This window comes from Streptopelia decaocto (genome assembly GCF_964273445.1).
Source record: "Streptopelia decaocto genome assembly, chromosome: 2".
Taxonomy (NCBI): Eukaryota; Metazoa; Chordata; class Aves; order Columbiformes; family Columbidae; genus Streptopelia; species Streptopelia decaocto.
In genome coordinates, this window is record NC_138655.1 from 80428571 (window position 1) to 80455931 (window position 27361).

The window sequence follows — 27361 nt, forward strand, 5'->3', positions numbered from 1 at the left end:
GAGCCTTCTTTTCTCCAGGCTAAACAAGCCCAGTTCTCTCAGCCTTTCCTCCTATGACACATTTCCAGTCCTTTGATCATCTTTGTGGCCCTTCTCTGGACCCTCTAAAGCTCGTCCACAACTTTTTTGTATAGCAGAAAACAAAACTGAATACAATGGGGACCAAAACTGAACACAGTATGTCCCTTAGAATAGAATACGATTTTTTTCCTATCAGACTTCCCTTGTTTCTAAAGTGTGGTACTCTTGCTGTTTGCTACAGCAAAAAGTACTGCATTACGCTGGAAAAGAGCCCCACATCATCATGATGAGGAAATGTTTCCACAAATTTCTTTAAAAGGTCATTAGTGCCTGAAAATATGTTGACAATGGAGAATGCCAGCTATGCTACCTTTGCCATCTTTGTCAGGTAAATCAGAAGATCCATGTTCACAGCAGAATCTTATCTCTAATCTAATGAACTGGTATAAAAGCTTTCTGGATCTCCTATGGATATAAACTGTGGGATTTCAAGAATCTGTTTTGTATATTTCCATGCTTAACACATAGATTATCAAGAAGTAGTACAGTTTCTGAGATAAAGGTAGGGTAATTCTTACCAATGAGCACAGTATTTTCAAAGGGGTAGTATGCTACTGCTTCTATATTTTCTCAAGTCATCATGCCACCTACCTGTCTATCAACACCTGTACTGCTACCATTGCAAACCTTTGATTGTAAGACAGAGTAAACCTCTCATTATTCACATTTGGTTCAGTACAAATTCTGGACAAGTAAAACATGACTTCTGAAAATGTTTACAAACCAATTTTATATAATAATTTATGACTTACTGGCACTTTGTGTTAACAGCATTCCTATAGAGGCCTTGTGTAACATGTAATCTTTTGCTACTTTTTCCACCTGACAATGTAATTGCAAGTCCTGCATGATATCTTTTCAGCACAGTACAGAGCATTTCTATCCTGTCATGGACAACAACCATGCTTCATTGTGACTGACAACACACATTCTAATAATAGGGAAAAGAAATAATGCTAGACTTTCAAAATAGCAACCAAAAAGACCAAGCCCTCCAAACCCACATGTAGATTCCAAAAATGAGTAACTGCTCCTGCACTGAATCCATGAAAATTCCATTTCCAAAAGTAGCTGTAGTATACTTTTGTAAAAGAGGAAATACAATCTATGTCCATAAATCAGGTACTGCAGCTGAAATAGTGATGTACAATTGTATAACATTTGATATTTTAATATTTCTGAGCAATAATGTTTACATTGAAATTCTCCCACATGTTAAAAAATATGGAAAGTGTGCTGAAGAATTTATCTTATGTGCCTTTATATATTCAGATCTTTAAAAATTAAATACAATCTTCTCCTCAAAGTTCTAAATTTCTTGCTGAAAAATATCTATGTTTTTTCCTGTTCATTGTAAAGTCACATGTTTGATACTTGGACTTGTTTTCTTTTGTCTGCAAGATAGACATACCCTGACCACAGAATTATCTTGAATTTAGCACAAGAAAAACTCATTGAGAACTCCTTTCTCCCACAGTTGCCCTTTGATGATGTTTAACAGAAAGTATTTTGACAAAATCAGAGACTCACCGATTTACTAAAACAAACAGTAATATATTCTGAATTTTACATTTAACTCAAAATTTATATTTCTCATTAAGGACTGTCTTATATCATCATCATCTAATTCCAATAGGGAATACTAATATTGTCTATCTGTACATATAAAGAAGCCCAGATATACTGTTCCATTCATTAAAATAAGTGATTTTAAAAAGTCTACTGTAATATGATTTTTCTCCAGGACCAGTATTCCAAATTCATTAAATGCCATAAACCAACTATTCACACTTTGAGACAAGGTATTCCTCTCCTCAGTTTTTGCTATGCATATGCTGGCATATCAATACAGATGTCATTTATCATGAACATTTAAGTGATTATTCTTCCCAGAGATTCTCTGACACCTTTCTTCCCTCTCAAAAAAATGTTTGGGCAGAATAGGACTACAATCTCTAAAGCTACTGGCTGCCATGAAATTGTTAGGCGCAAATGATGCTTTAAAAAAGTAAGTGTAAAATTATAGGGAAATTAATATAAAACCAGTTCATTTCAGGAAGTAACTAAAATTACCATTACTATATCTATTATGAGATAGCTAGCAATATAAGGAGTTGTCAATACAGAATACCTATAGTTTCCTTTGGATGTACAGTTAATTCAATAATACATTTTCCATAACAGACTGTCTCCTTTATGTTTAGGAAGCCCAAGAGGAAGTGCCCATATGGTCTAGCAGACGACCCAGGGGTTTGATTCTGATCTTCCAGTGTCTTTTTTCTAACCTAATCTTACCAACACTAGAAGTTCAAAAATATTTATTCTTTTTCAGAAAAAATATATATATATGTATTTATATTTATATATATATACATAGCTTGGTACTTCAAACACAAACTGAATACAAGCTTTCACTCAGTCATCCTGAAGCAAGTACAAATAACTCATATTACTAAAACCCAATTTATTCCACATAAGGAATAATATGGTAGGTTACTATGTTCACTGGTGCAGTATATCTCTAACATCAGAGTTCACGGCAACAAAGCAGACAGCTGGTTAGGCAGCGGAAAAACAATTTTTTTTTTTTTTAATTTTATTTTGAGAAGGGCCCAACTATATATTTTTTTTTCTAAACTGATAATTTTTTAACATTACTGAATCAGCTGTAAATATGTTCCTTCCAACCCTAACAATTTTGTACCATCAAAACTAAAGAAAACTGAGAGAAGTGTTGGAAATATAGTAAATACCATATTCACTAAAGGTGTGCTCAAGAAAACTCTGGAGAAAATGGAACTGCCTCCTGCCTCCCACCCCTTCTGTTAATATAAATGAAATCTTTGTTCAGGCACAAATCCACACCATGGAGAATTTCCTGTGAGTGCATAAGGAGCAAATCTACAGAATAAGCACTCAACATCACAACAGAGGCTGATGGGAGAAGTTAAACAAGAAAAATTGTGCCAAAGCTATTTCTCTGTAAATGCCAATGAGACATATATTGTCTTTCATGAAAGGGAAAAATTGAGTTGACCCAACTTGTAGGAAAAAAAGAATCTACATTCTGAAGAACAGGCACTAATTATTTCCATTAGATTTTGTAACACTAGTACTGAACCGGTTTTCTTTTAGCATGAGTTTTTATCTGGCCCGAAACTACTTCCAAAAGAAGTCATATTAAAAATGTTACAGATGTCTTATATAATTTCTTGCATCATTTCTTTTTATGTATTTATAAGGAGAAGTATTTATTTCTTTGGAGTGGGTTTAGAATTGCTGCTTGTCACTTTCACTGACACTTTTCCTTTCTTTTGAATTATAAGTTGCAGAATATGAAAGAAAACTCACTGGTGCTAGTGGATTTTGGATCAGGACAATAAAGCTGGTAGATAAAACTAAGGAAAATTGTTATTACTTCAACCATAAATGTTAATTTCAAAGATGTTTGCTTTGATTTATAATGCATTTCTTATGTATTTTATTAATATATATAATGCATGACAAGATAGAAATCTTAAAAAAAAAAAAAAAAACAAAAAACAGGTAAAATCATAAAGGGAGAAAGTTGGAATTTTAGATCTCAGATTTTCAGAACTGAAGGGGGGCGGGGAGAGGGTGTGTGCGTGTTGGAATAATCTCCTATATCTACAGATAGATGACTTGGAAAAGAGCACTAAATTATTTCATTTTTGATTGTACTTTCAAAAATATGGCCATTCTACTGCCTCAGAAGTATCTGGCATTTTTAGGAAGAAATAACGTTGACATAGGTATGTAATGTTTTGCCGTGTCAAAATAACATTACTCATATAAAACTTTAAAGGCAAACTATCTGGATAAAGATATTAAAAAGGTATAATTGCTCTCTCTTCAGATCCAGGAATATATTCAAACCGAATGACAGAAGAACAAAAGGAGATAATGCATCTTGTTTATAGGATGAAGGCCTATGGAGATAAGAAATTATAATCCTTCAGCTGTCAACAACATCTGCGTACACCACATAGGTAAAATATGACTTAGGCATTGAGTAGTACAAGTTTCTGTAGTGTTAATTCACACTAGGTCATGAATTTCAGGATAAGATGGTTCTCAGAACATTAGATGACTATTACCTTAGTAATTGCTTGCTGAGGCCCAGCTGTCTGCACAAGCAAGGCCAGGGCAGGAGCAGTGACCTCTCAACCAAGATGAAATCTGAGCTGCAGAGTGCTTGCTGGTACAGGAGATCAAAGGGAGAAATTTTCGCAGGTGAAGAGTTCAAACAGAGTTTTCAGAGTGGAATTACATATTTTTCTTTTTTTATTTTCCTTTTTTTTTTTTTTTCTTCTTCTTTTTCTTTTTTTTTTTTTTTCTTCCCCAGAATCTGCAGGTGGTTTGTTGTCTTGAATGTTTTACTTCAAAAAGACAGAATTCCCACTCTTCAGCTCAGGATATCACATCCTCATCTGATCAAACTCTTCCCCTCACCTCCTTCAGGCTGTCTTACATCCCTCTATGTTTCAAAAACTGACATCATGCATTTTCACTTTCTTTTGGTTTTCCCTCCTTTGCCCTTTATTCTCCGATGCATCTTAGCCTTTAAGACTCATCTGTTTGTACACTCCACATGCACTACACCTCCTAAAAGCCCATCTCCAGCTGCATTCACATTGAATACACTGATAAACTGGGATGAAAATTTAAACATCAGCCTCTAGCATTTACAATTTTTGCTGAAGGAGATGACAAATTTTGTGAGAATGATTGGGTGCAAAACTATGCAGTAAATAGAAGGATATAGAAATATATGCCAAAAAAAAGTACATTTGAAGCAATATGTAGTTAAACATTCATTAATAATTCTAACATTTTATGCACTTATCACTGCTGTATGATTAAATAGGAAATTTTCTAATGGAAAAACAAACAAACAACAACAACAACAACAACAACAACCAAAAAAACCTGTTTGGTTTTAGAACTAAGGCAGCCAATGTGGAATTTTCATTAAACTAAATAATTCAAAGCTTATGCACTCTCTGTCTCTGGGCCATCTGTGTTTCAGCCCTTCCTAAACACATCCAAAGGCTCCATGGGTAAGTCCTTCTCCACCAAAATACCCGTATTTAATTCTGTGAAGGCAAATGCACACCTGTTTACATAGGTAGTACACATGGAATCTTGATCAAGTTGAGAAAGACAGCTTAAAAATACAAATATTATATAAAAATACAAATACTGAACTCATGTTTTGTTTTGTTTTGTTTTTTTTTAATGGAGAATTAAGGCAATTTTCACAATCCTATATGCATTTCTAACATAAAGAAGAAAGCTGCTGGCAGACAGCTTATAGCACATGACATAGCTGTGATAACAGCTTTGCAGAAAGACACCAGGGACACAGACACTCAGTAAAGCATGAGTTTCCATGCTATTTCCTTCTGGAAGTGGTGCTTTCACTATCACACTGTTATTCAGAAGACTAGCATTTGAAGGGAATACTTGCTTGTGAAAGTCTCAAAATGCTCAAGGAAAAGTGAAGCCTTGTGACAGCAGAATTTAATTTATGATAAAAATGCAGAAAATAGTTTCATAGTCCACAGTACATTGGAATTACCACACCTAATTACAGATTAATTCCATTTGTGTTTTACAACAGTAATGTTAATAGCTTTATCTCTGTCTGTGTAATTTTACTTCTTACATTACACACCTACCTCATGCTATGTTTTGTGAGTATTTCTTTTTCTCCTCATTTAAAACAATTATTTCTCAAGTTTCATTTGGTCTTATAAATGTCCTTGGGAAGAATGAAAGCGTGTGAAACAAAACCAACATACTATCTGACAATAAACCAGCGAATTTATTTCTAGTGAATATGGATTCTTCATATATACCCCTGATAAAGAGTAAGCATGGCTTACTGAATATGAATACATCCAACAAAAGATTTTCAGCTAGCTTTTAATTTCAGTTTCAATATACTATAAGTAACTAATAGAAGGTTTTTGTCAAACTAGTCTCATCACAAAAAATACTATTCTCACTCCTTTTCTGGACAATCTTCTCTAATAATAATAATATAATAATAATAATGATAATGATATTAACATTTTGTTTCTATTATGCAACTGCTAACAGCAGGGAGTGGAAAAACTTTTTTGTTTCACGATTAAAAAAATCGATTAGCTATTGCAATAATATGTGAATGTGTCTTATATAACAACTTCCTCCTCCTCCCTAACCTGAAGTGCTTTCTTTAGTTGTTCACTTCTTTAGACAATAAAAAAAATATTATTCGTAGTCGAGGAAAAAATTATTTTCATGGGTGTGTTCCCCTGCCTCATGCAAAAGAAGAGATAGAGGTTATATTTCAAAACCTTAGCTAGTGAGGTAACCAGACTTGATTATCAGAGATACTATCTAATACTACCTAATACTACCTAATAACCCAAGATTCAAAATACCTTTTTTCTAATAGTCTACATATGTGTTCTCTAGGGAGCCTCTGCATGGAAGAGACACCTCTCTCCACAAAAGCTTCTTGGCTCAGGGTCTCCATCTGGGCCCAGCAGTGTTCAGCATGGACTGCACCATACCAGGGACTCTTGAAACAACTTGTGATGTGCTGTTCGGTTAATAACTATGCACTTAACAATCATGCTAGACTAGATAACATTTCTGGCTAATTATTTCTGGATATTACTTCATGTTAGTTTATGATGAGTATAGCTTTTTCTGTCTGGCATCTCCAACTTGTGTCTGTAGTCAAAAGTTAATATACAGGTAACTGGCATATGGACAACCAGCTTAGAAAAATAAAGTAGGAGAGAAAATGTGTAAATGAATGAATGAATGAATGAATGAGATGGTGCAAAAGTGTACTGATTAAATGAGACAGACTAGACAAAAATTTGTTAGAAAAGGTTTAGTCATAGCTGGTCCTACAGTGGGCTATGGTTGTGGAATGGGTGATGTCTTGAGGTTTCTTCCTGACCTAAAATTCTATGGCCTTTTTAAAAGGCATTTTAACTATTTCACATATAAATAATTTCCTTCTGATTTGTGATATTGCCTTGATTAAGGATGGGTAAACTAGTTCAATTCTATGAATAAATCAGGCACTAACATTCAAAGTTAGCACTTATAAAGGGTTGAAAAAGGGATTCATTTTTTCCAAGAATCATTATTTCATTGTACATCAGCAACATTTAATTTATCTTACAGAAAGGAATGCTGAAATATTACCACAAGACATTTTTCTTGAGCCAAACAAAATCTGCAAAAAACCCCCAAACATATTGTAAGAAAGATTCTCTAGCTCAAATTTCTTAGGAGGTGTGAAGTTTGACAAATAACAGATAACAGATTCATCCATTTTTTTCTATTTCTTAAAACAGCTATGTCTGTTTACGCTAAGCCCCTGAAAGAATATCCTTACATACAAAAATAATGTGTGATCATAGGACTAATGTTAGTATTTATAACGTCTATCATGTTTTAATTATGCTTCTTTCTTAATAATACAGAATCATAGAATAGTTTGGGTTGGAAGGGACCTTCAAAGGTCATCTGTATACATATATATACACAGAAAAGGGCAATATTCTGCTGTATTCTGCGAATATATTTTACGTACAACAGAAGCTCATCAGAAGAGATTCTTCAGTTTTGAAAACAAGAGCACAAGTTTTTACTAAAGTGAGACTTAATGATGTAGGAACATTCAAAGAAAATAATATATTTTTAGCTCAGAGGGACACACTTATTTGTTATACATGTCCTTTTATCTCTTGCCCACCAATAGAGTGGTGAGACCTTCCCAAATGGTTGTGGATCCTCCCATTTAGAGGGGTTCCATCTTTTCTCATTATGAAGTCAAACATGGCAAAAGCTTCTTCTTTCTCTTTTGCAGCTATCAGAGAGGACAAAAAGGCAAAATGCTGATGCTCTCAGGCATCTGTACACTGATGGATACTGTAAAAGCTCTGAATTTGGGGTTTTTTGCTTGGTTGTTTGTTTTGGTTTTTGTGTGGTTTTTTTTGGTTTTTTTTGTTTTTTTTTTTTTTTTTCACTATTTTTAAAAGGGCAATGTTAAAACTCCAAAAATATGTCTATCAGTAGGATTGCTCAATGTAACAGCACTGACTCTTATTTAAGTAATTGACTTTTGCAATCTCCCAGCTATCTAAAGATCTCAGAGAGGTTACAGCATAATTTAAATTAGTATCATTCATCTGGTTCAGAACTGCAGCTGATAATTTAGAGACAAATAAATGGTGAAGCCAAAATTGATTTGAAGCTTTATCTTTCTTTCACAGTCCTCATGCTTCTAGCTCTGGTTGACAATCCTATCTTGTCAAGTTCTCTTGCACATAATTGTGCCTCATCCTTTCTCTCTGTTCTGACTAATGACTCACCACCACTCCCTCTGTGCTCATTATTGCTGTCCTGAGCAACAAAAGAATGCATCACTTACACTGCTCCTCACAGGAGACTGAGACCTAACAGCATCCTGGAGTAGGCAAAAAAAGCCACTGTTGTCAGTGAAGGGAGCACCCTTCAGCAGTGCTCTCTGCTGTTCCGCCTCCTGACTCCCGATGCTGTCTCCATCCACTGCCACCCTGTGATCAGGACACTATCCAGTTCCTCAAGGCAAAGCATTCCTTCTCCCCATTTTCAAGAAAGAAACAAAAAGACAAAAAAACCAACAACAACAACAAAAAAAAAACACAAACAAACAAAAGAAACCCCCCACACTTTAACCTATTTTAACATCATAAACATTTGTGACAGCAAAACAGGAAAAAAAAATCAGTAGGCAGCCCCAATTTGAAGACATTAACACAGAAAATAGTAGCTTGACAGAAGACAATATTCAGACCCAATGTAAAATTGTAAAATCTGAACCATAAAAATATTCTTGACATCTTTGACAAAAAAGGAAATAAAAAGGAACCATGAAATAGACACAAAAAATAACACTTGCCTCTTGTTCCACATTTCTAATTAGTTTAAGAAGGAAAAGAAAAATTCTTCTGCTATGTACATATTATTTTCCAGTCATACAGTTGAACTGGAAATAATTTCTTTTCCTTCATCTGGAGGTTCATACATAGGTACAAACAAATGTTTTTGGTGCTCAATTTCCCTCCTTCTCAGGAAACTAAACTCACTATTAAAACTCATAAATCAAGACACTCGCAACCCACTTAATCAACAAACATGACAGTTAATTAATAATCAATTAAGCAAGTTGTATTTGTTGTATATCTCCCAGGAATGATTAATCCAGCCACACAGCTTCTCAGTGTGTCCTTTGCTCTGTAGAATGGTTGAGAATTGTTCCTTTAGACCCTTTGAAATATTCAGTGGATGAATAACAGATTCTTTTACTTATTACCTCATCCAGGTCCTGCTGCCTCCACATAAAATAACACCTTATCAAACCAAAGTCAATAACAAATTTGGCTTCTGTTTGTCAAGTGAATGTTAATAAAAAACATAAAACATTGTTGCAATGCTCAGGAATCTTTCTGATGTCAGTCAGGGTTCTATAAAATTCCCAGAAAGCAGAAGTACTTATTATGATGAAGCCCAAAGTTCCTGTTGTTTACTTTCATTTTTAGAACTATATGTAGTATCTCAGATTTGCAACTCTTTTGTGTTCACTTGAAAGGCAACAAGAAAAAAGAAATCTAGGCAAATCTTAGTGATCTGTAGATATGAAAACATCACAGGAATTACAAAAAATATTCTACATGGCCATCAAAGACAAGTCACCCATTTTATTCTCATAGTTGAGCATTTTAATTTGTTTCAAAATGCAGACATGTCTCATATAACTAACATAAAAGCTTAAAATTATCTATATTGTAGTAAGAGGGACAGAACTGGAAAAGCTGACCCAAAATAGAATGAAATATCCTGAAGGGTGAGCAAACAAGTTCACTGTAATTTTATGCCTGAACTTTGGTTGATCTGAGATTTATCTGTACAGACACTACGTAGTGGCTACTTGAGTAAGTTCTTCCAACACTTGCACTTTCTCTTGCTACTATACCCTGTGTTCTTTATTTCTGATGCACTTCTGCTTCACACATGATATTTTTCCAATTAGGAGAAATCAAGTTCTTCATGTGTCATCTTAGAACTACATGTACTTCCCAAAGCATCTTACTAAATAAAGTTGATTTATCATGTCCCCTCTGAAGAGAGGGTTCTCTGGGAGAACTTCACAGACTAAACTTGGAACTGGTTTATGTCAGAAATTCTTGAAAAGGTGCATGAAATAAACAGCAACTATGACACAGACCTCAGCATTCAATTGAGTTGTATACAGTTCTCCTTGATTGTCTAAAGGTGTGGCAGGACTTTCAAATACAAAATAGAGAATGAATCTAATTATTTGTCATTTACATGAGGTGAGAAGCCAGTCTGTGAAATTCAGAATATTGACGCATTAACATGGTTTGATAGACTTGTTCAGAAACGCAGTATAATCAAATAAAGCTCTATAATGTTAATATGATGTTAGATGTTATTAATTACCATGTAAGGTGCTACATCTACTGTCTAGTAGGCTGCAGATCTCCAACACTTTAGTGCTTATGTTCTGCTAAATCAAGACAGTAGAGATACAGATTTCTCTCTGCACAATATCTGCACATAGAAGAAGAAAACAAGGAAACGGTCAGTGCAGAGCCTTCTTTTACACTGTATGACTACCTGTTAATTATGAGCTTCAGTGGAGTGATGAACATTTCTGAGTACAACACTGTTAATTCCCTTGTTTTGTGTTCTCAGATTATGTCTTCAGCCATATTTGAGCAGATACCAGTAAAAAGCCTGCATCTGTCTGATTTAAAAAGCATTTGCCTGTGGTGGTGCCAAGAGCTGGGAAAACTGACTGGCTCTCCATGTGTACTCGGGGGGTATATGTTAGAGGAAGAGGTCTAGAAAGATGCAACTCAACTGAATAAAAATTGAGGAATAAACTCTGGATTTTTTTTTTTTTTTTTTTAGTAGATGCTGGGATGGGAAGAGCAGGCTTCTCGTTATATGATCTTTCCAATGTCTCAGATGAACTCCATAAAATTAAGTTTCAGAAGCACGCTGTGAAGGTGAATTAATTAATATTTCTCAAGGATCTTAGGACCCTAAACTGTAAGCCATACAAAGCAAAAATAATACACATTTTTTCAGTCTTGCTTTCCATTAGCTGCTCATGTACTCGTAAAACATGAATGTAATATGTAATCTTGAAACATACATTATCTTCCTATTAATTATGTTTTAGAATGAGAAAGGTTTGAAGAAAAGTACATCAATCAGCTTTCATTCAGCTTCTAGTGCCCACATACATATCCAATTCAGTTCACAAACTGATATGATCTTTCATCAGCTGCCACATGGAGCTGAGGTAACATGAAGATTAAATCAACTTTTAGCCTCCAAATAATCCACGTGAGGTTAGAGAGTAAAGTGTTCTTTTGGAATCACAGGTGCAACAATACAAGGAAAGATTAGAAGTACCAAATATAATCATGAATTGCTGGAAAGGGGAAACTGCAGCCCTAGAATTAAATTTCAATACATGAAGGGAATCCAGCTGAATAACGAAGACAATGAAGTGTTTCTACAGAATATCAACAGATTCAAAAAAGTTTGTTTCCATTTCTTTAACATCACTGCTAACCGGGCAGGGTGGGGATGCAGGTGTAAGAAGACACAGTAACTATTGATTGGCAACAACTCAGCGGAGGGGAGTACCATGAGAAAGGAGGAACATTTAAGATGAAGATTATACAGAGTAAAACAGAATGGCTGACAAACTGGAGCACTCTAGCTCTCCCATCTGTAAACTGACACACTGAGAAGATTCCTTTCTGCACTTCCTTGGTTTTCAATAGACTGAAACATTTCATATATTTTTTCTTGGAGGAATAATATTGTCATTTAGATGTTTCACCTTCAATAACTTATATTGCACCTACAGATGTACTTAGGACCTTACATCGATGAAGACAGTTCCTGAATAGTATTGGTTTTTGTTTGGTTTGTTGTTTTTTGTTTGTTGGTTTTCTGGGGTGAAGAAAATTGATTTTAGAGATCAGAAATGGTTCTGGCAGTTCTGAGGAAAACTTGTTACAAAAGTGTCTATTGAGGAAAAAGGGAAACTTTTGCATTGTCTCTAGGGTTGCTTTGTGGTTTGATACTTGTATCACGTTTCCACATAGGAATTTTTTTTCATTATCATTTGCTACAAAGGCTGACAGGAAAACAGAACAAAATAAAACAAAATGTTTTCTCACATAAACACAAATAAATACTAATATCCTATAGATTAGAACACCTCTGAGACATGTAGAAGAATATCTTTTTACCATGTAAGTGGTCAGTACGAACCTTATGAGCTACTTAAGTTATGCTGAAATAGCACCTTCAGAGGTAAAGATTACTTATATTATTTCTGTAGGACTTATTTGATCCAGTTTTCTCAGATAATATATACAATACACAGTAAGATCATGTCTCTTCTCCAAAATCTACATCTAAGTAGATCAAAAGAAAAAGTAGCCATAGTAAGGTTACTGTGTATTACTACCAAGATGGTGTATTCATACTTAATAGTGTGTCTCTTTTGTGAAAGAAACAGGAACATTACTCCCACTTTTTGATTTCCGGTAAAGTATATTCACATATGCTGCCTAATTAGGTGACATGCATTTTTTTCTGCTACTATTAACCACTGTAATAATTATCAACATCCACACTGAAGTCAGAGAAGTCATTACATTCAAGGGACAAAAAGTGTCTCTTTAATAAAAACTATTGCTTTCTGCAGTAGATTCTTCAAGGGGAAAATGACACATAATAGATGAAAGACAGCATAGTTCAAGGTAAGGTTAATAGCTATATTAGTAAGAAATTGGTCACAACTATGAACAATTACAGAATATCCACATCTGGCAACACTTTTAAAAATGAAGATATAGGAGGAAGAGTGGGATCTGATTTTCCAGAATTACAAAATATCTACTTCCTGAAGTCAAAATCTGGAAAGAAACAAATTAAACAAGCCAACAACATGATTCAGCTCCTAAACAGTGCACTCCATTTGGGCCACTGAGTATCGCTGATCACTTGTAAGATGGAAGATTTTTTTTTTTTATTTGAGGTTTGGGTTTGGTTTTGGTGGTGTTTTTTTGTTTGTTTTTCTTCCCCATAAATTGTAGTTAATGTTATAAGGAATACTAATGTGCACGGATTTCAGTTTTTACCTGGACTCTACATCCCAATTTTACATTATCCTCATGATCAGTGATTTAAAGAAAAACAAATCTTGAATGAGTCACTGTAAATTACTAGTTTGCTTTAAGTGTGAAACTATCTATTATATAATTAATGTATTCCTTGCACTCTGAAAGAAACATTCCACAATGATTTCATACAATATAGAGCAAAAATGGATAAACCTTTTCCTCCAAATAAAATGTGAAACGAGTTGCTCATGCTATTACAGACATGTAAAAGTTATCTAAGAACCAAGGATGGACTGGAAATGCTGGGTTCATCAATAATAGCCTCTGACATGATAAAACTTGGAATAATATTTAATATGACAATAAATCCTGTGATAAAGGTGTGCAATGGCCAAAAGTGATTTTTGCCAGCATTTGTTTGGGCTAAAGCTCAACTATCTATGTTTATGGACATGCAGCTCTGACTTCTTAAATGCATGGATTTTCTGCCAAATTGCAGCTTGCTCTTAATATCAATGTGCCATAGTTTTTATTGCTGAATTACCTCAATGAATTACTGAGAGACTAATTAGGAACACTGATGTGACATCAAATGCAAAATGATCCTATATTAAGCAGTTTTATCAATTTCATTTGTAAAGAGCTGCATTGTTTTCTTTATTTCTAGTCTGTTATGCTATTATTTTATTACTTATACTGCTCATAGAAGGAAAGGAAAGTGAAAAGTCATTCCTGATTCACATTCCTCACACTACTCATGGCTGTGTAGGCCACTATCCATCCCACTTCACCTCTTTTCAGTCAGAAAAGCCCTCCCCTGCTCCAACCCACTTCACCTCTTTTCAGTCAGAAAAGCCCTCCCCTGCTCAGGTGTTACTCATACTACTTCCAAGAAAGTAAAGCGATCCCTTCCTATAAGAAGACCTGTACTCAGAAAGACAACAGCTTTAAATGAACATTGTAATTCCAGAATTGAAGTTGTTAATTGCAAATGTGGAGTTTCTCAGATAAAGATGATTGTTCGATGATCTAATTAGTCACTCCCCATACAGAAACTATATATTAGATTGGCCAAGTAGACCTCAGAAAAGTTTATTTTGCAAGACTAGGGAAAAGGATAAGGATATAACAAGTATTTTTTTTTCTGCTTGAGTCACTGGTGTGCTATGAGTTTTACAGTAACATATTCTGTTCCTAATGATTTCTAATATTCAATTTGTTCCTAGGATTTTTTCTAATCACTTGATCAAGGTTTATCTTAGAGGTAATATAAACTTACAGTCTTGTTAATGAGTGGTAACTGTCAACTCAGTTAAAACCGCTCAACTCAGCTCAAGCGCTTCATTCTACATTTGTCTGTATTGAATTTCACTCAGTCTTGCAAGATCCTTCTGCTGCATTTCTTTATGGTTCGTCTCTCCCATTTTTCTTCTCAATAGCTTAGTATAACTAATGAAATGTGTAATCTGGCTATTCACCCTCCTTCCCACAAATAGTTTTAAATGCTAAGTGGCATTAATTTTCCCCACATTTCAGTTTTAAGGAGTTGGGTTTTTTCGTTTTGTTTGTTTGTTTGTTATATTGATATTACTGCACATTTTTATCAGATACCAAAGTTGTTTTAGATAAGCATTAATATACCAAAGTTATTTGGTTAAGTATTTCTTCTTGTATTGCTGCACAAGGTACATGTGATTAATCATTGTTTATTTGTTGATTTGTTCCATAGTCTCTTCTACAGGGCCTCAGTTTGAGGCTCTTCCTTTGACGTATTCATCATAAAAAGACCCTGCTGTACTTCCCAAGATCTTGCATGGTAAAGAGATTGAAAAAAAAAAAAATAAAAATCTGTATTTTTTGCAAGAGCCTTGTTTAGTTCTTTTTACACCTTTTATAGCCCAACTGTTCTCTGGCACAGCAGGCTCTTATAGGCTTCCTCAACCTGATGTTGCTAAAGATTTTTTTTTTAATCTATTTATTTGTTTATTTATATTGCAAGCTTTTCCTCAAGCTTTCTTTGATGGATTACTGTGTTTTACAATTAACATGCAAGTTTTCTCAGTCCCTCCTATTTATCTTTTAAAAAGACTCTGCCTTTTTTTGCCCTCCCTTCTGCACTGTTCAGTCATTAGAATATCTGTTAGCCTTTCACATCTTTCTGGCAGGTGCTTTGCAATTGCTTTAAGCATTGCTTAAGATCAGGTTTAGCTTTAGCTCTTCTTTTGGAACTTTGATGACCAGATAATTTATGAAGCAGTCATTGATTATGGTTAGAGCCTTTTGATACCAGGGTTCAACCTCAATGTGAAATTTATCCTGCCTTCCAGGGAGCAAGTGAAGTCTCCCATTAGCGCTGTGTTTTCTCCTGCCATTAGAAGGTACTTGAGCACCCTCAACACACCATCGACAACTTTGTTATTCCAGTCAGCAGGGTAATGACAATGTTCTTGTAGTTTTAACATTATGTCTGAAACATCCATATAGATGTTATTTTATTTGTTGAAATGGTTAGTTTGTAATGATTTGATTCAAGGCTTTCAGAGAGAAAGCATTTATATATCAAGGGTATGCAAACACTGCTTCTGCAATACTTTACCAGATCCAAAATTATATCTTGTAGGATACTACTGATTTTTACAATTAAAATTTTTAATTAATGATAAGTAGTAAAATACATATAGCAATACAAATTTATTCATAATTTATTCAAAAATAAAACTGGACCATGTATTCAAAAAGAGACTATATTTGTGTTAATTATAAGCACTTCCATTTGTTTTGTAAAAATATACAGAAACCTCTCCCTAAACAGGCTTTCTTAATTAAAAAGAAGGGTTTTGTTTTTATTATCAACATATTACCACAAGAATGGCTTAAGTGGTTCCTTTGACTGATATGAAAAGGCCTCTTCACTAGAACTGTAATTACTGCTGTGTCTTTTATATAAGACTTGGAAAAGATGTATTATTTATACTAATGCCTAAAGTATGGAGCATGATAATTCACTGGAAGATAACAAAACAAACAAATGCATTTCAGCAACAGTTAAGGTTACACATATATGACAACAAAATAGACAAGGACTTACCAATACTCCATGACAAACAAATTAATTATACACTAAACATGAGATAAATCCCAAGTGTAAATTTATGAATACAGTTATACCTGTTAGTTCCGATTTTTGTTTATAACCTAAGGAAAAATTTTGAACTATTGTAAGAGGAAACATGATGACTTGATACAAATGTTCAACATATAGGACAGCTACACTACTACTCCTGAGTAACAGACTTAGAACAAGCTCTTCTGCTGAGTTTATTCTCCAAGTCCTTTAATAATATATTTCTGCAGAGAGGTATCTATTTTTGCACCTGTCCTATCTCCTATCTTGAACAGCTCTGTATAGACAGCTTGACTTTTAGAAAACCTCATCTAAATTCTGGAGGGAATAGACTCTTTAGCAAATAGACTCATTCTTATGAATGCAAAGACTACTTTAAAGACATACAAATTCACCTCTGCTCAGGTTTTTGGCTTTAAGTCATTGAGCATAATCTGAATGCAAGTATAACCTCTGCACTTTCTTTCCAAAGAAAGATGTTTGTGTTCTTTTCATTATTAAAATGTTGTTTAAGTTGCAGCTGACAAACTTGTGGGAATAACTATTTAAATGAAAACTATCTGCTTGTCAAGAATCAACTAGAGCTAATCCTGACAACTAGGAAAAAAAAAAAAAAAAAGAAAATCTGAAATACCTGTGTATTTTAGAAATGAAGTATTTACAAAGATGATAATCTAAAAATTCACCACTAGTTTCATAGACTATGTTAGCATTATACAATTTGAAATAATGAAGAATTTTTAAATGTAAACCTTAGATCTCCTGCTTTGCTGCTTCTTGTCTGACAAATTTCTACTGTCATTAAAAAGTGCATGTGTTCTAGAACACAAATGAATACAATATGAGCATTAGATCCAATTCAAATAAAATAACTGGAAGATGATATGTAGGCAAAGTATCTAATAAAGCAAGGAACAATTTCTGAGAAGGCAATACATTCAAAATCAACCAGTGTGAGTCATCACCTTCAATGCCATACAGAATACAAGAAGAAAATAAACCTTTGCAAACTCCACTAAGAGCCTAAGGATATTGCAGACTCATACTCACCTTTTCTTATTTTCATTCATTTGGAGAGGAATTACCCAGTTGTTAGACCTGAAATCCCTTTTTTTTTTTACAGCCATCTTCACCTTAGAAAAAGATAATATCTTCCTGCACCTGCATCCTGATGCAATAATGTTCCTGTTGTATGCAATGTGATTCATAGTAGGGACATGAGTACATGTTATAATACTTAGTCAAATTCTATTTAAGATTACATAGGGAGTAATTCCTTCGTTATTTATTTTTCATGAACTGGAAGGAGCCCCTCAGTGAGTGAAGCTACCCTCACTTCCAAACAGGTCCATGAAAGGGCCACGACCTGGTATGTTTTGACAGCCAGGAAGAGCAGTAATAAACCAGTAAAATGTCTGGCTTCCAATAACCTCATGGTAGTCGCTCAGCTGAGAGACTTGATATACTAATTCTGATTTTGACACCAAACTACATTTCTCTAAGGAAACATGAACTATTAGAAGCAATATCTGTGTGATCAAGCTGCTACATATGTACCAATAGACATGTGTGTTTGTGCACACAGTCCCATGTTGGTGCCCCTGGAGTCTGTGGCTTTAGAGCCTTAGACAATACCAGCCAAATCTGACAAAAGCTTGAAGGCCTCAAGGCATCATCAGTACCTATAAGCAAATATGGAAAAGCAGGCTAGATGAAGGAGAGAAATCTGTTATAATCTAACCTCAATGTAAGTGTTCTGGCTGAAGAAAATAGCATATTACTAAAGAAACCAAACAACAGCAGGGGAAGCATTCACTGAAGTTCACCAGTGACACCACTACACATAGCTGTGGTTTTGAGTAATCATGGTGCTTCCTGTTTTCAGACGTTATTCATTTATTCTTTATTATAAAAAAAGTACTGGTAATTTATATCGTACACATTGCAATTTAACCTAAATATTGTACAGAAGCACAATTTAAAAATATCTATCTGGTATTCCCTTCAGACAAACTCAATTTCTTCATCTAACTCAAAGGAACTCATCTTCTTTTGACTGCATGTAATGGTGTTATCTCATTTTAAAAGCAAGACGTGTCTGTAAAAATTCACTAGGATACACTGTAGCTGTAACGGATTAATTTCTTCATAAGGTGAACTTAAATACATGCTATCCCACACCTGTATCTATGATTTTTGACATGCACAAAGTATGTGTGTGCCACAATATTAAAACTGTCCACACTGCAGGTATCTCCTGATTTTTGACATTTCAAAAACTTAATGTGAAAAAAGCACTTGGCAATCTGTAGCCATTCTTGAAATGTTACAGAATGTCAATACAGTAATTAACATCACTGAACCTCTGTATCAAGAACCAGTATCATCAGAGATAAAGATTAGCATGGTTATTTTACACAGAAGTGAGATATCAGTAAGATTATCTCAGTTCTCTTCCCTTGAACCTTTCTAGTCAATTAACAGAAAAATGTAGATATTTAAAATATAAGCACCATATTCTTCACCACCACTAAATGAGATTATTTTAATTTTGCCAGTGGCATAGCTTTCTTCATTGTCTTCACTGACCTTTCAGTCAAAATATCCTGTTTGTTATGCAAAAGGATAGTTTGCAGTCAGTCAGCAACAAAAAAAACCATCCTAACATGCAAGAGGCACCCACCCTAAAAAGAACAGACAACTTCAGACACATCCAAAATCTGCCCTGTTTTTTAAAGGTAACACTATTCAATAAAAGAGAAACTTAAATAACTCAGGCAGAAACAAGGCCAGCTTTCCCTTAAAAAAAAATACTGATAAAATATTTAAGTGAGAAATGGCAGTTCCACACCTAAAATACATCAGATTTATCGATAAAGTCATTCAGTGTAAAAGAACATGTAAAAGCCACAGAACTTTAGCTGCTGGTGTGTCAAAAAGTCACAAATGGCTAAGTAATAAAGAATAAAAACAACAACAATAACAACAACAACAAAACTCTGTCACAAGAACATTGGGGAAGATTAGATCACCTTGACAAAATTATTCTAAACCATTAATTGAAATAACAGTCTCCACATACCAAACTGATGTTTTGCAAATAGAACTGACAGACTGTATAAAGCTTCCTCACAAAAACAGTTATTACTTTGACATTTTATATTTAATAGTTCAATGTTGCTGTTTTGACATAAAAGACCAGGCTGCTTCTTGGTGTAAATTCACATTGACCTAAATGAAGTTAAACTAGGTAAACTCTTTATCCCGTGTCTTTGGACTAGGACTGAGCTTCAATATGTTTATGCTTTTCTGTTTTTTTGGTCTGTCAAGTCAAAACGCCCTTGTCAGTCTGTATATATCCATCTTCTGTCAAAGAACTGCAATGCAAGTACTGTGCTTGAGAAAACCTCAGATATGCTTGAACACACTGGAAGAAAGTCAGATTGATCAGGCTGATGAAAGCATTTTCTTCCCTTGAGTTTGATTTTCTCTTCAAAAAAGGAGATATGAACAACTTTGAATGTTTAAAGAATCCATTTTAAAAATAATAAGTACAACCTAAAGGTCCACAGCATTCTATGACTTGTAGAATTTGAGTAATACACTCTCAAAAAGAAACCAAATAACAGTTGTTGATAAAAGTAGAGTTACTATAATCATGGAGGCTGTGAAAGGGGGCTGTCTAGGCTAAGAGAACTCAAAAAAAAAAAAAAAAACCAAACCCAAAGGAAAAAGAAAAAAAGAAAGAAAAAACAAGTATACATGCATATTTTAATTTTTAAAAGCTTTTGGGCTGGCAACAGTCTTGAATTACCTTTTCATAAAAATAAGGTAGAAAATGAGATGGTTAACATGATATAGGACCATATAACATTGTACAATACTGACCTCAGACTTGATGACAGCAGTTTAGATGTAGAGGGCACATTTCCTCTGTTTCTTGGTAAGGCTGCTCCCTGAGCAACAATGGGAGACAGACAGGAGAATAAAGAAATAGGCACTGTTCTATATGATCAGTGTCAGCTTTCCATCAGTTTCAATGGCACTGAATCAAGATGTAATTTAGCAAGAGTAAGGGTGACAAAAATTAGGACCTGAGTACTCAGAGAGCAGAAAAGCATAAGGATCAAAATAGATAAAAAATACTGTAAAAATCTGAGGTTAGTGACCTAAGTCAGTGAAAATGCTGTTACATGGAAGAATATGATTTTGAGTAATCAGGGAACAGAAAACCATGAAGATGGAAGTAAATAGAAAGTACTGTAAAAACTGAGGTTAGTGAGTTATGGAGAAACGGTTACAGGGAAGATTTCTTTTTCTTTTAATTAAAAGTACAAATCTCTACTTTTTCAGTGCAAATATTTATAATATCACTCTTTCACAGATTTGCTGGGAGGTCCTTTGGAAGAAGCTGGAGACATCTCAGTCTTAAATTGAATTAAAAATTGTGAAGCTAAAATCTTTGCTCAAATGTTAAGTGTATTCATTCAGTGTTGATCTTCCCCCTTTCTAAGAGCCCTGGAAGAATTAAAAAGTTAATCACTTTAACACTAGACACATGAAATACGTGAGTTTAAACCTTGCTGAGCCCAAATCCCTCTCCTTTCCTTTTTACTTTATTTTCCTCATAGGTCTATTTTAGTATAACATTTTAAAGAATCAACAAAAACCCATAAAAGTGGAGAAAAAACTGTGTTTGCCTATTTAGGTTGTTATTACTAACATGGTTTTGCTAGCTGTAGAGGAAAATTATTTTACCTAAATATATCATTTGTGAAACTAGCACCTAAAAGGCAGAAAATTATATGCATTATATTCTAGATGCTGATTAAACCACTTTCATACCTTTTTACAAAGTCATGAAAATGGTTAACAAGCCATGTGCGAAGTCTTTAGACATATATAAAATCCTTTTCAATTTCTTCATGATAATGAAAAACAACTTTTTTATCAGATTATATTTTGGAACTCTTTGCTTATGTTTTCTAAAGGTTATGCTGAAATACCTGATGCACTTGATTTTATGCAAACCTCAAGCATTGGATAAAAGTATTTCAATTTTAAAACTCCAATTCATTTCTTCCTTAACAATTACTCTGAAGTATACATATTTATACTTATTGTCACTAAATCTGAAATGTGAAATTGTCTTCATATGATATGGGAAGATTATATTCACTGTCCTGTCTTAGAACTAATTTATTGTAGTGACATGTCACCATATTACCTTGAAAAAACATTTTAAAAGACAAGTCTGTTACGCTACATTTCGGCTTTCAAGAGAAAAATAAGAATTGAATAGAATTACAGCTTTGAAAATCTAGGATAACACTTGGTATTTCTTTCCCAATTTAACTTTCAGTACAATAATTTGAGGACATTTTAAAAGCTGTTGCTTTCCTCTTCCCTTTTCTGTCTGTATTCACACCCATTTCCAACCACTCCATGCTATCGTATCTCTCCCATCAAAACGAATCTGAAAGTTTTTTTGAATTGCAGGTAAAATGTAAGAACTAAGGAAAGTGTCACTCGCCTTGCTCCCCAGAGCTGGGAAGAAAAATATAGTTGAAAAACAGAACTGAATACCTGAAAAGCCATTCCTATTTATGTTTCAGAGGACATCTGAAGTGAATTAAGAGATATATGTTTGGTATTTCAGAGATTCAAAGGTCCACAGAGAAATCAAGTGTCAGTCTTTTTCATTATATTCCTCTGCTATTCCCTCTAACAGCATGACTCTCAGCCTCGAACCAACAGTGTTCTTCCCTTCACCACTGCACATTTACTTCTCTCTCCAAAGTAAAAAGGACAGTGAATGTGTAGTTATTTCTTGCTTCCAGTGCAACTCAATTTTAAGAAACATCACAAGGAGCAGATCTTCTGGAGACAGGGAGGTGTGAAGGCTCAAAATGAAGGACTGAAAAAAAGTACTGTTTTTCTTCTTTCCTAAAATTCTTTATCTGATATTTTTATTGTTATTTTTCATATCCTGACACATTAATTATCTAACCTGCAGAAAATGCAGAAAATGCAAGAGAAACATGAACTACATCAACCATGGCAACTGAGAAACATCAAAGTTTACATCCCTAAAACACAGTTTTTTCTAGATTTCCTCAGGAGAATCTTCATTCCTCTGAGCTGGTGCAGTCAGTAACTGCCTCATCATCAGGCCATGGGCAGGTCTAGTGAATGCACCCGGCTAGTGAATGCACCCTTTCAATACTCACAGCCATGTTTTCATTAGAATTGTTTTCAGAGAGATGCAAAAGCCAAGAAGTCATATGTAGCTGAAAGCTTAGTTCTGTGGGTTCAAGCTGCTTATTTGAGACAAGGATATTTGTTCTTGCTTAATCAAATTTCCACAGTTTCTCCATTGCACACACAAACACACACACTTGCACCCATAGATGAGGAGCTTGTCAGAACAAACACTATTAAACACTATTGATCATTGGGAAGTTTTCAAGAAACCCTCACCAAATAATTCACCATTTTAGAAAAAAGAAATCACTACGGGTTTACATTCTTTAATGATACCTTTTTTAAATACAAAACTCTTTTTGGAGTTGTTTGTTCAGGAAAACATACCCTGAAACTTTGAAGACTTAGCCCAAGTGCAACAGCAAGGAATGAGTTTGGTAATACCAGAACCACAGAAAATGCTTAACATCTACAAAAGGATCATGTCTCATTTCCACTACAACCTCATTTTTCAAGACCTGTGTTTTACCATGTTTCTATAAAAGCCTTCTGAGTATGGCTAATACAGATTAATTTTATGCAGATTTCCAGTCTCCATATGACTTTTTTTTGGAGAAACGAAATAATGACTAAGGAATGGGGATATGCTTGATATTAAAATATAATGATGACTTGTTGTCTTAACACTTGTTGTATAACATATGATGGCAGGAAACTAATCCATCCTTTTGACAGTCATTTCATGATAAGAATGAGAAACTTTACCATTTTAATTGCAGGCCTACCCTATTCTTGTCTTCATTGTGCATTTCCATGACAATGACTGCAATAATTCTAACAGTATTGTACATAATGACTCTGCTTTCTGTGATGTCACTCTGAAATTGGGTGTGAAAAATGTGAAAGGACAGATCTCAAATGGCAAAACTCTCACCAGTGAAGCAGAGTAGTCTACAGAGCTAATAACTGACAGAACTGATGGCATGCTGCCACTGAACAGAAGCCCAGAATTAAAGGGCACCAATCACATAACCCTCCTTCATAAACTGAGAGACTTTGCATGAAAACCTCTTGCCAAATTAAAGGCATGTGGAATGAGACCTTGATGAGGTGTGTACAATTAAACACAACATCAGTAAAACATCTCTTTTTCAAAATGAGAAGGAACTCATGCATGGTGACCACTACAGAAATTTTGCTAATTACTAATATTAGTGTCAGTCTCAGCCAGTCTTTCCTTTTTTTTTTTTTTTCTGAATTAAAAATGTATACCTCAGCTAATACGATTGATCTTTGCAGTAAATTGGGTCATCAGAATGATCTCACAACAAATGAAAATTAGAGTATAGATGCTTCTAAGTCCCACAAAGCCTCTACAAAGATGAGCTTGCTAATGTTGAAATACTTAAGAGTAGAAAATTATGAATACCGCTAGGAATTCTTTGAGGAAGAGGGGAGAACAAATGCTAAGTACGGACAGAGTAAGAAATATTTTCAAACAAGGCATGTAGTTACATTCTGACCACAAAGGATTAAAAGAAATCCTACTAATTGATTTCTGTAAATGTAGCATTAATAAAGTGGTCAGAGGATTAAAGAAAATATATAATGCTATCATAGGAACATAATATTGAAAGGGACTACTATGTAGCTCACTGAATCCAGGCCTCTGTTCTTGCATGCAATCATGTCTATCAATGCTTTCATAAAGACAAGTACACTTTAGTTTGAAATCCCTTCAGATTTTTATTTAAACTCTTCCTGTTAGTAAACTCTTTCAGAATCTCATTTACTTTCTTGTTTCCATTCTAAATTAACTCATGGCCAGCAAAACAACTTTTTTTTTTTTTTAAGTAAAAGCTGAATCAACTTAAATGGCTCTTCTTTTTCCCTTGTCGTTTCTTCTGAAGTGTATTTATAGGATAATACATGTTCCTGACTAGTATTTGTAGGAGTAATTAAAGAAAAATATTTTATTTATCACCACTCCAACCATAGTATTTCTTTTTCTGTGTATACCTTCATTTATAAATTCATTTTTCTTGGCCAAATGTAATCAGAGCAGTAAACAAGTTACCATCATCTTTCACAATGGTTTCAATAACACTTTAGCTCTGTTTGATTGTCTCAGCTTTTGCAGATTAGTATCATATTTACCTTAAGGTATGACAGTAGAAGCAATAATTGATCTGGTGACCAGATCCTCATCTTCGTCTGTCACACCTGACAAACCAGTAGTGTATAACATAAATTCACAATATTGTTCTCTAAGAGCCTTATTGCATTGCAGTCCTAAAGTTTACTCTGTATCTCCATATTAAAATCTTCTTCATGCTATCTAGCTCTTTCCAGACAACATTTTCATTCTCCTACATAGCTTTCTGTCAGAAACATGTTTGTAAAATGTTTATTCTATTCCAAAATCATTCATAAAAATGTTAATTGGCCTAAGATAGGTCTAAGATAGGAAGCATATCTTCTCACCCCCCTCCTTATTTTAAAAACTTCCCTCTCAATGCAATCCACTATCTCCACTTAGAAAGGTCCTTCCCCACTTTACATTTCCTGCATAAATCTCAAGAATTTTCAGTATGCTGAAATACTTGTTATTTTACTAAAATTGGCATAAGTAGATAATTCTTTTTTGGTCTTTGTATTAACAATATCTTAAATACAGATGCTCCACTTGCTATTTTTAGTTCAGATGATACGGTTCAAATTCGAAAGCCCCTGCTACCAGACATCTGTGACTTTAGAAGTTACTGGTTTCCTTGGATATTTTTCATACTCCAAGATACAATTTAGAAGATTCCCAACTAAAAAGAAATCATTCCTTTTCCATGCCCCTATCCCAACTAACCATCTTTCTTGAGCCCTCATATTAAACATCTTCCTCCATTTTGATTAAGGAAACTAAGATTCATCTAGATTACATAACAAATTCTACCATAATGCTGAAAGACAGTATTCAGGGAGAAAAAAAGCTCCATCTGTCACATATCTTGCAATAAAGCTATATATACAGTTTGTGTTACTTTAATGCAAATTTAAAACCCATGCAGATCACATTACACATGATAAACCAGCCTTCAGTTAGCTAGTCTACAACTGCATCAGCATGAATTTTATGTCTGAAGCTTAATATATATAATATGTCAAAACCTAAATGCAGGGCTTGTTGATCTCACAGGCTTCTTAAAAACTGTAACAAGTAACACATGTCCTGCCTCTTCTTAAGAAGAAAGTCACAGAGGAATTCCCTTTGGAGGAGTCCTATTCCACCCTACCCTCAGAATGGAAGGAATACACTATGGAACCTAGACTGTAGTTATAGTATTACCTGAAGCAGAGTTGAATCTTATTCTGAAATAGTCTGGAAAAATCTTTAGCAGTGACATATTTAAGCCCCATGCATTTGGGGTTCTACAGAATTGTTGTGAGAGATCAGCTGCACCCATGCCATGATTAACTGAGCTCATAAGGAATGGTATTTTATCACATTTTAATACCTTCATCCTATTTACTTTCATTTATCTTTTTTTCTTCATAATTAACACAGAAAGTATACATAGGCAACTGGCTGGCAAGTTCACTGTGCATGTCTGTAACAATCCAAGAGGTGTCCTTTTTTAAAAAAGGAGGTGTCATCTAAGGAAATACCTTGTTTTCTTCTTTCAATGCCACATTTCAGAGGATGGGAAAAACAAAACAAAAAATAAGACAATGACCTTACCTTTCCTACATACTGAGGATCTGGTCCCATGTGTTCTTCTAAAACAAAGAACTGATTCCACACCCATCCACGCTTGGGACGATGATGTACTTCTGTTTCACCTTCTATGTGTTTGGTTTGATTTCTAGTCACCTTGATGGAGCCATGGTGAGAAGCTCCATAACACCTCTGCACAAAACAGAGACAAACTAGGACTGGGCAAATACAAGAGGTACTTGTAATTCTCATTGTAGGTTAAGCTTCCTGTTCAAGGTTTTCTTTCTCTTGTCTTTTTCAGTTGTAATCCTTTAGGAAGTTCCCAAGACAGAAGGTGAAGCCTGGTTCAGAAATACAGTCCAAAATGGGTTTTTCTTCTTGTTCATGGTTTAGCTGCCCATTTGGGAAAGCTCAAATTTTATTTACATTATGAAAAGCTGACTGGAAAAATTGATATTTCTTCTAAGGTCTTCACAACAGAGTTCAACAGCCGACCATTTTCTAATAGGGAAAGAAAAGAAAGCCACTTATTCATCACTAAAACCAGCAACTTTCAGGTTTCTGACCTTAAATTACACTCACAGCTGTACTAACCAGTCTCTCAAAGACTCTCATTGTAAGCAAAATTTCTTTTCAATCCTTCCTTTAAAAGTATTTTCAGATTGTTTTTATTAAAATAGCTTAAGAATTAGCGTGGCTTCTCCAAGCTATGAAAGCATACACATTATTAAAAAGTGGATGATTCAGGGCAGTTCCTTTGGCCTTTACCTGTAAACCACTGACCTGGTCTGGCAGTGAAATCAAATCACTGCTACAGTGTCAGTAGCTGAACAGTTATTGGTAATTAATTTCACATGAGTTCTTGATCTTCAGTACACCACCCAGAGATCCAACGTGGTGAAAAGAACAAGGTTATGATGGATTTCAAAAGAAACTCTTCTAAATGGGCCTTGAGGATTCTGAGACAATATTAGAACATACTATAAGGAACTT

General features: G+C 34.5%; 1 protein-coding gene across 2 annotated transcripts in view; it reads right to left on the reverse strand.

Moving 5' to 3' along the window:
- Positions 1-26620, reverse strand: part of CDH18 (cadherin 18) — a gene marked incomplete at both ends in the record, with an annotated part of 163039 nt that extends 136419 nt beyond the window's left edge. For both annotated transcript variants that reach the window (XM_082044497.1, XM_082044496.1), the window contains one exon: positions 26393-26620. In XM_082044497.1, the coding sequence (XP_081900623.1) occupies positions 26393-26620 (228 nt within the window). The remainder of the gene's footprint in view (positions 1-26392) is intronic.
- Positions 26621-27361: the final 741 nt, after the last annotated feature.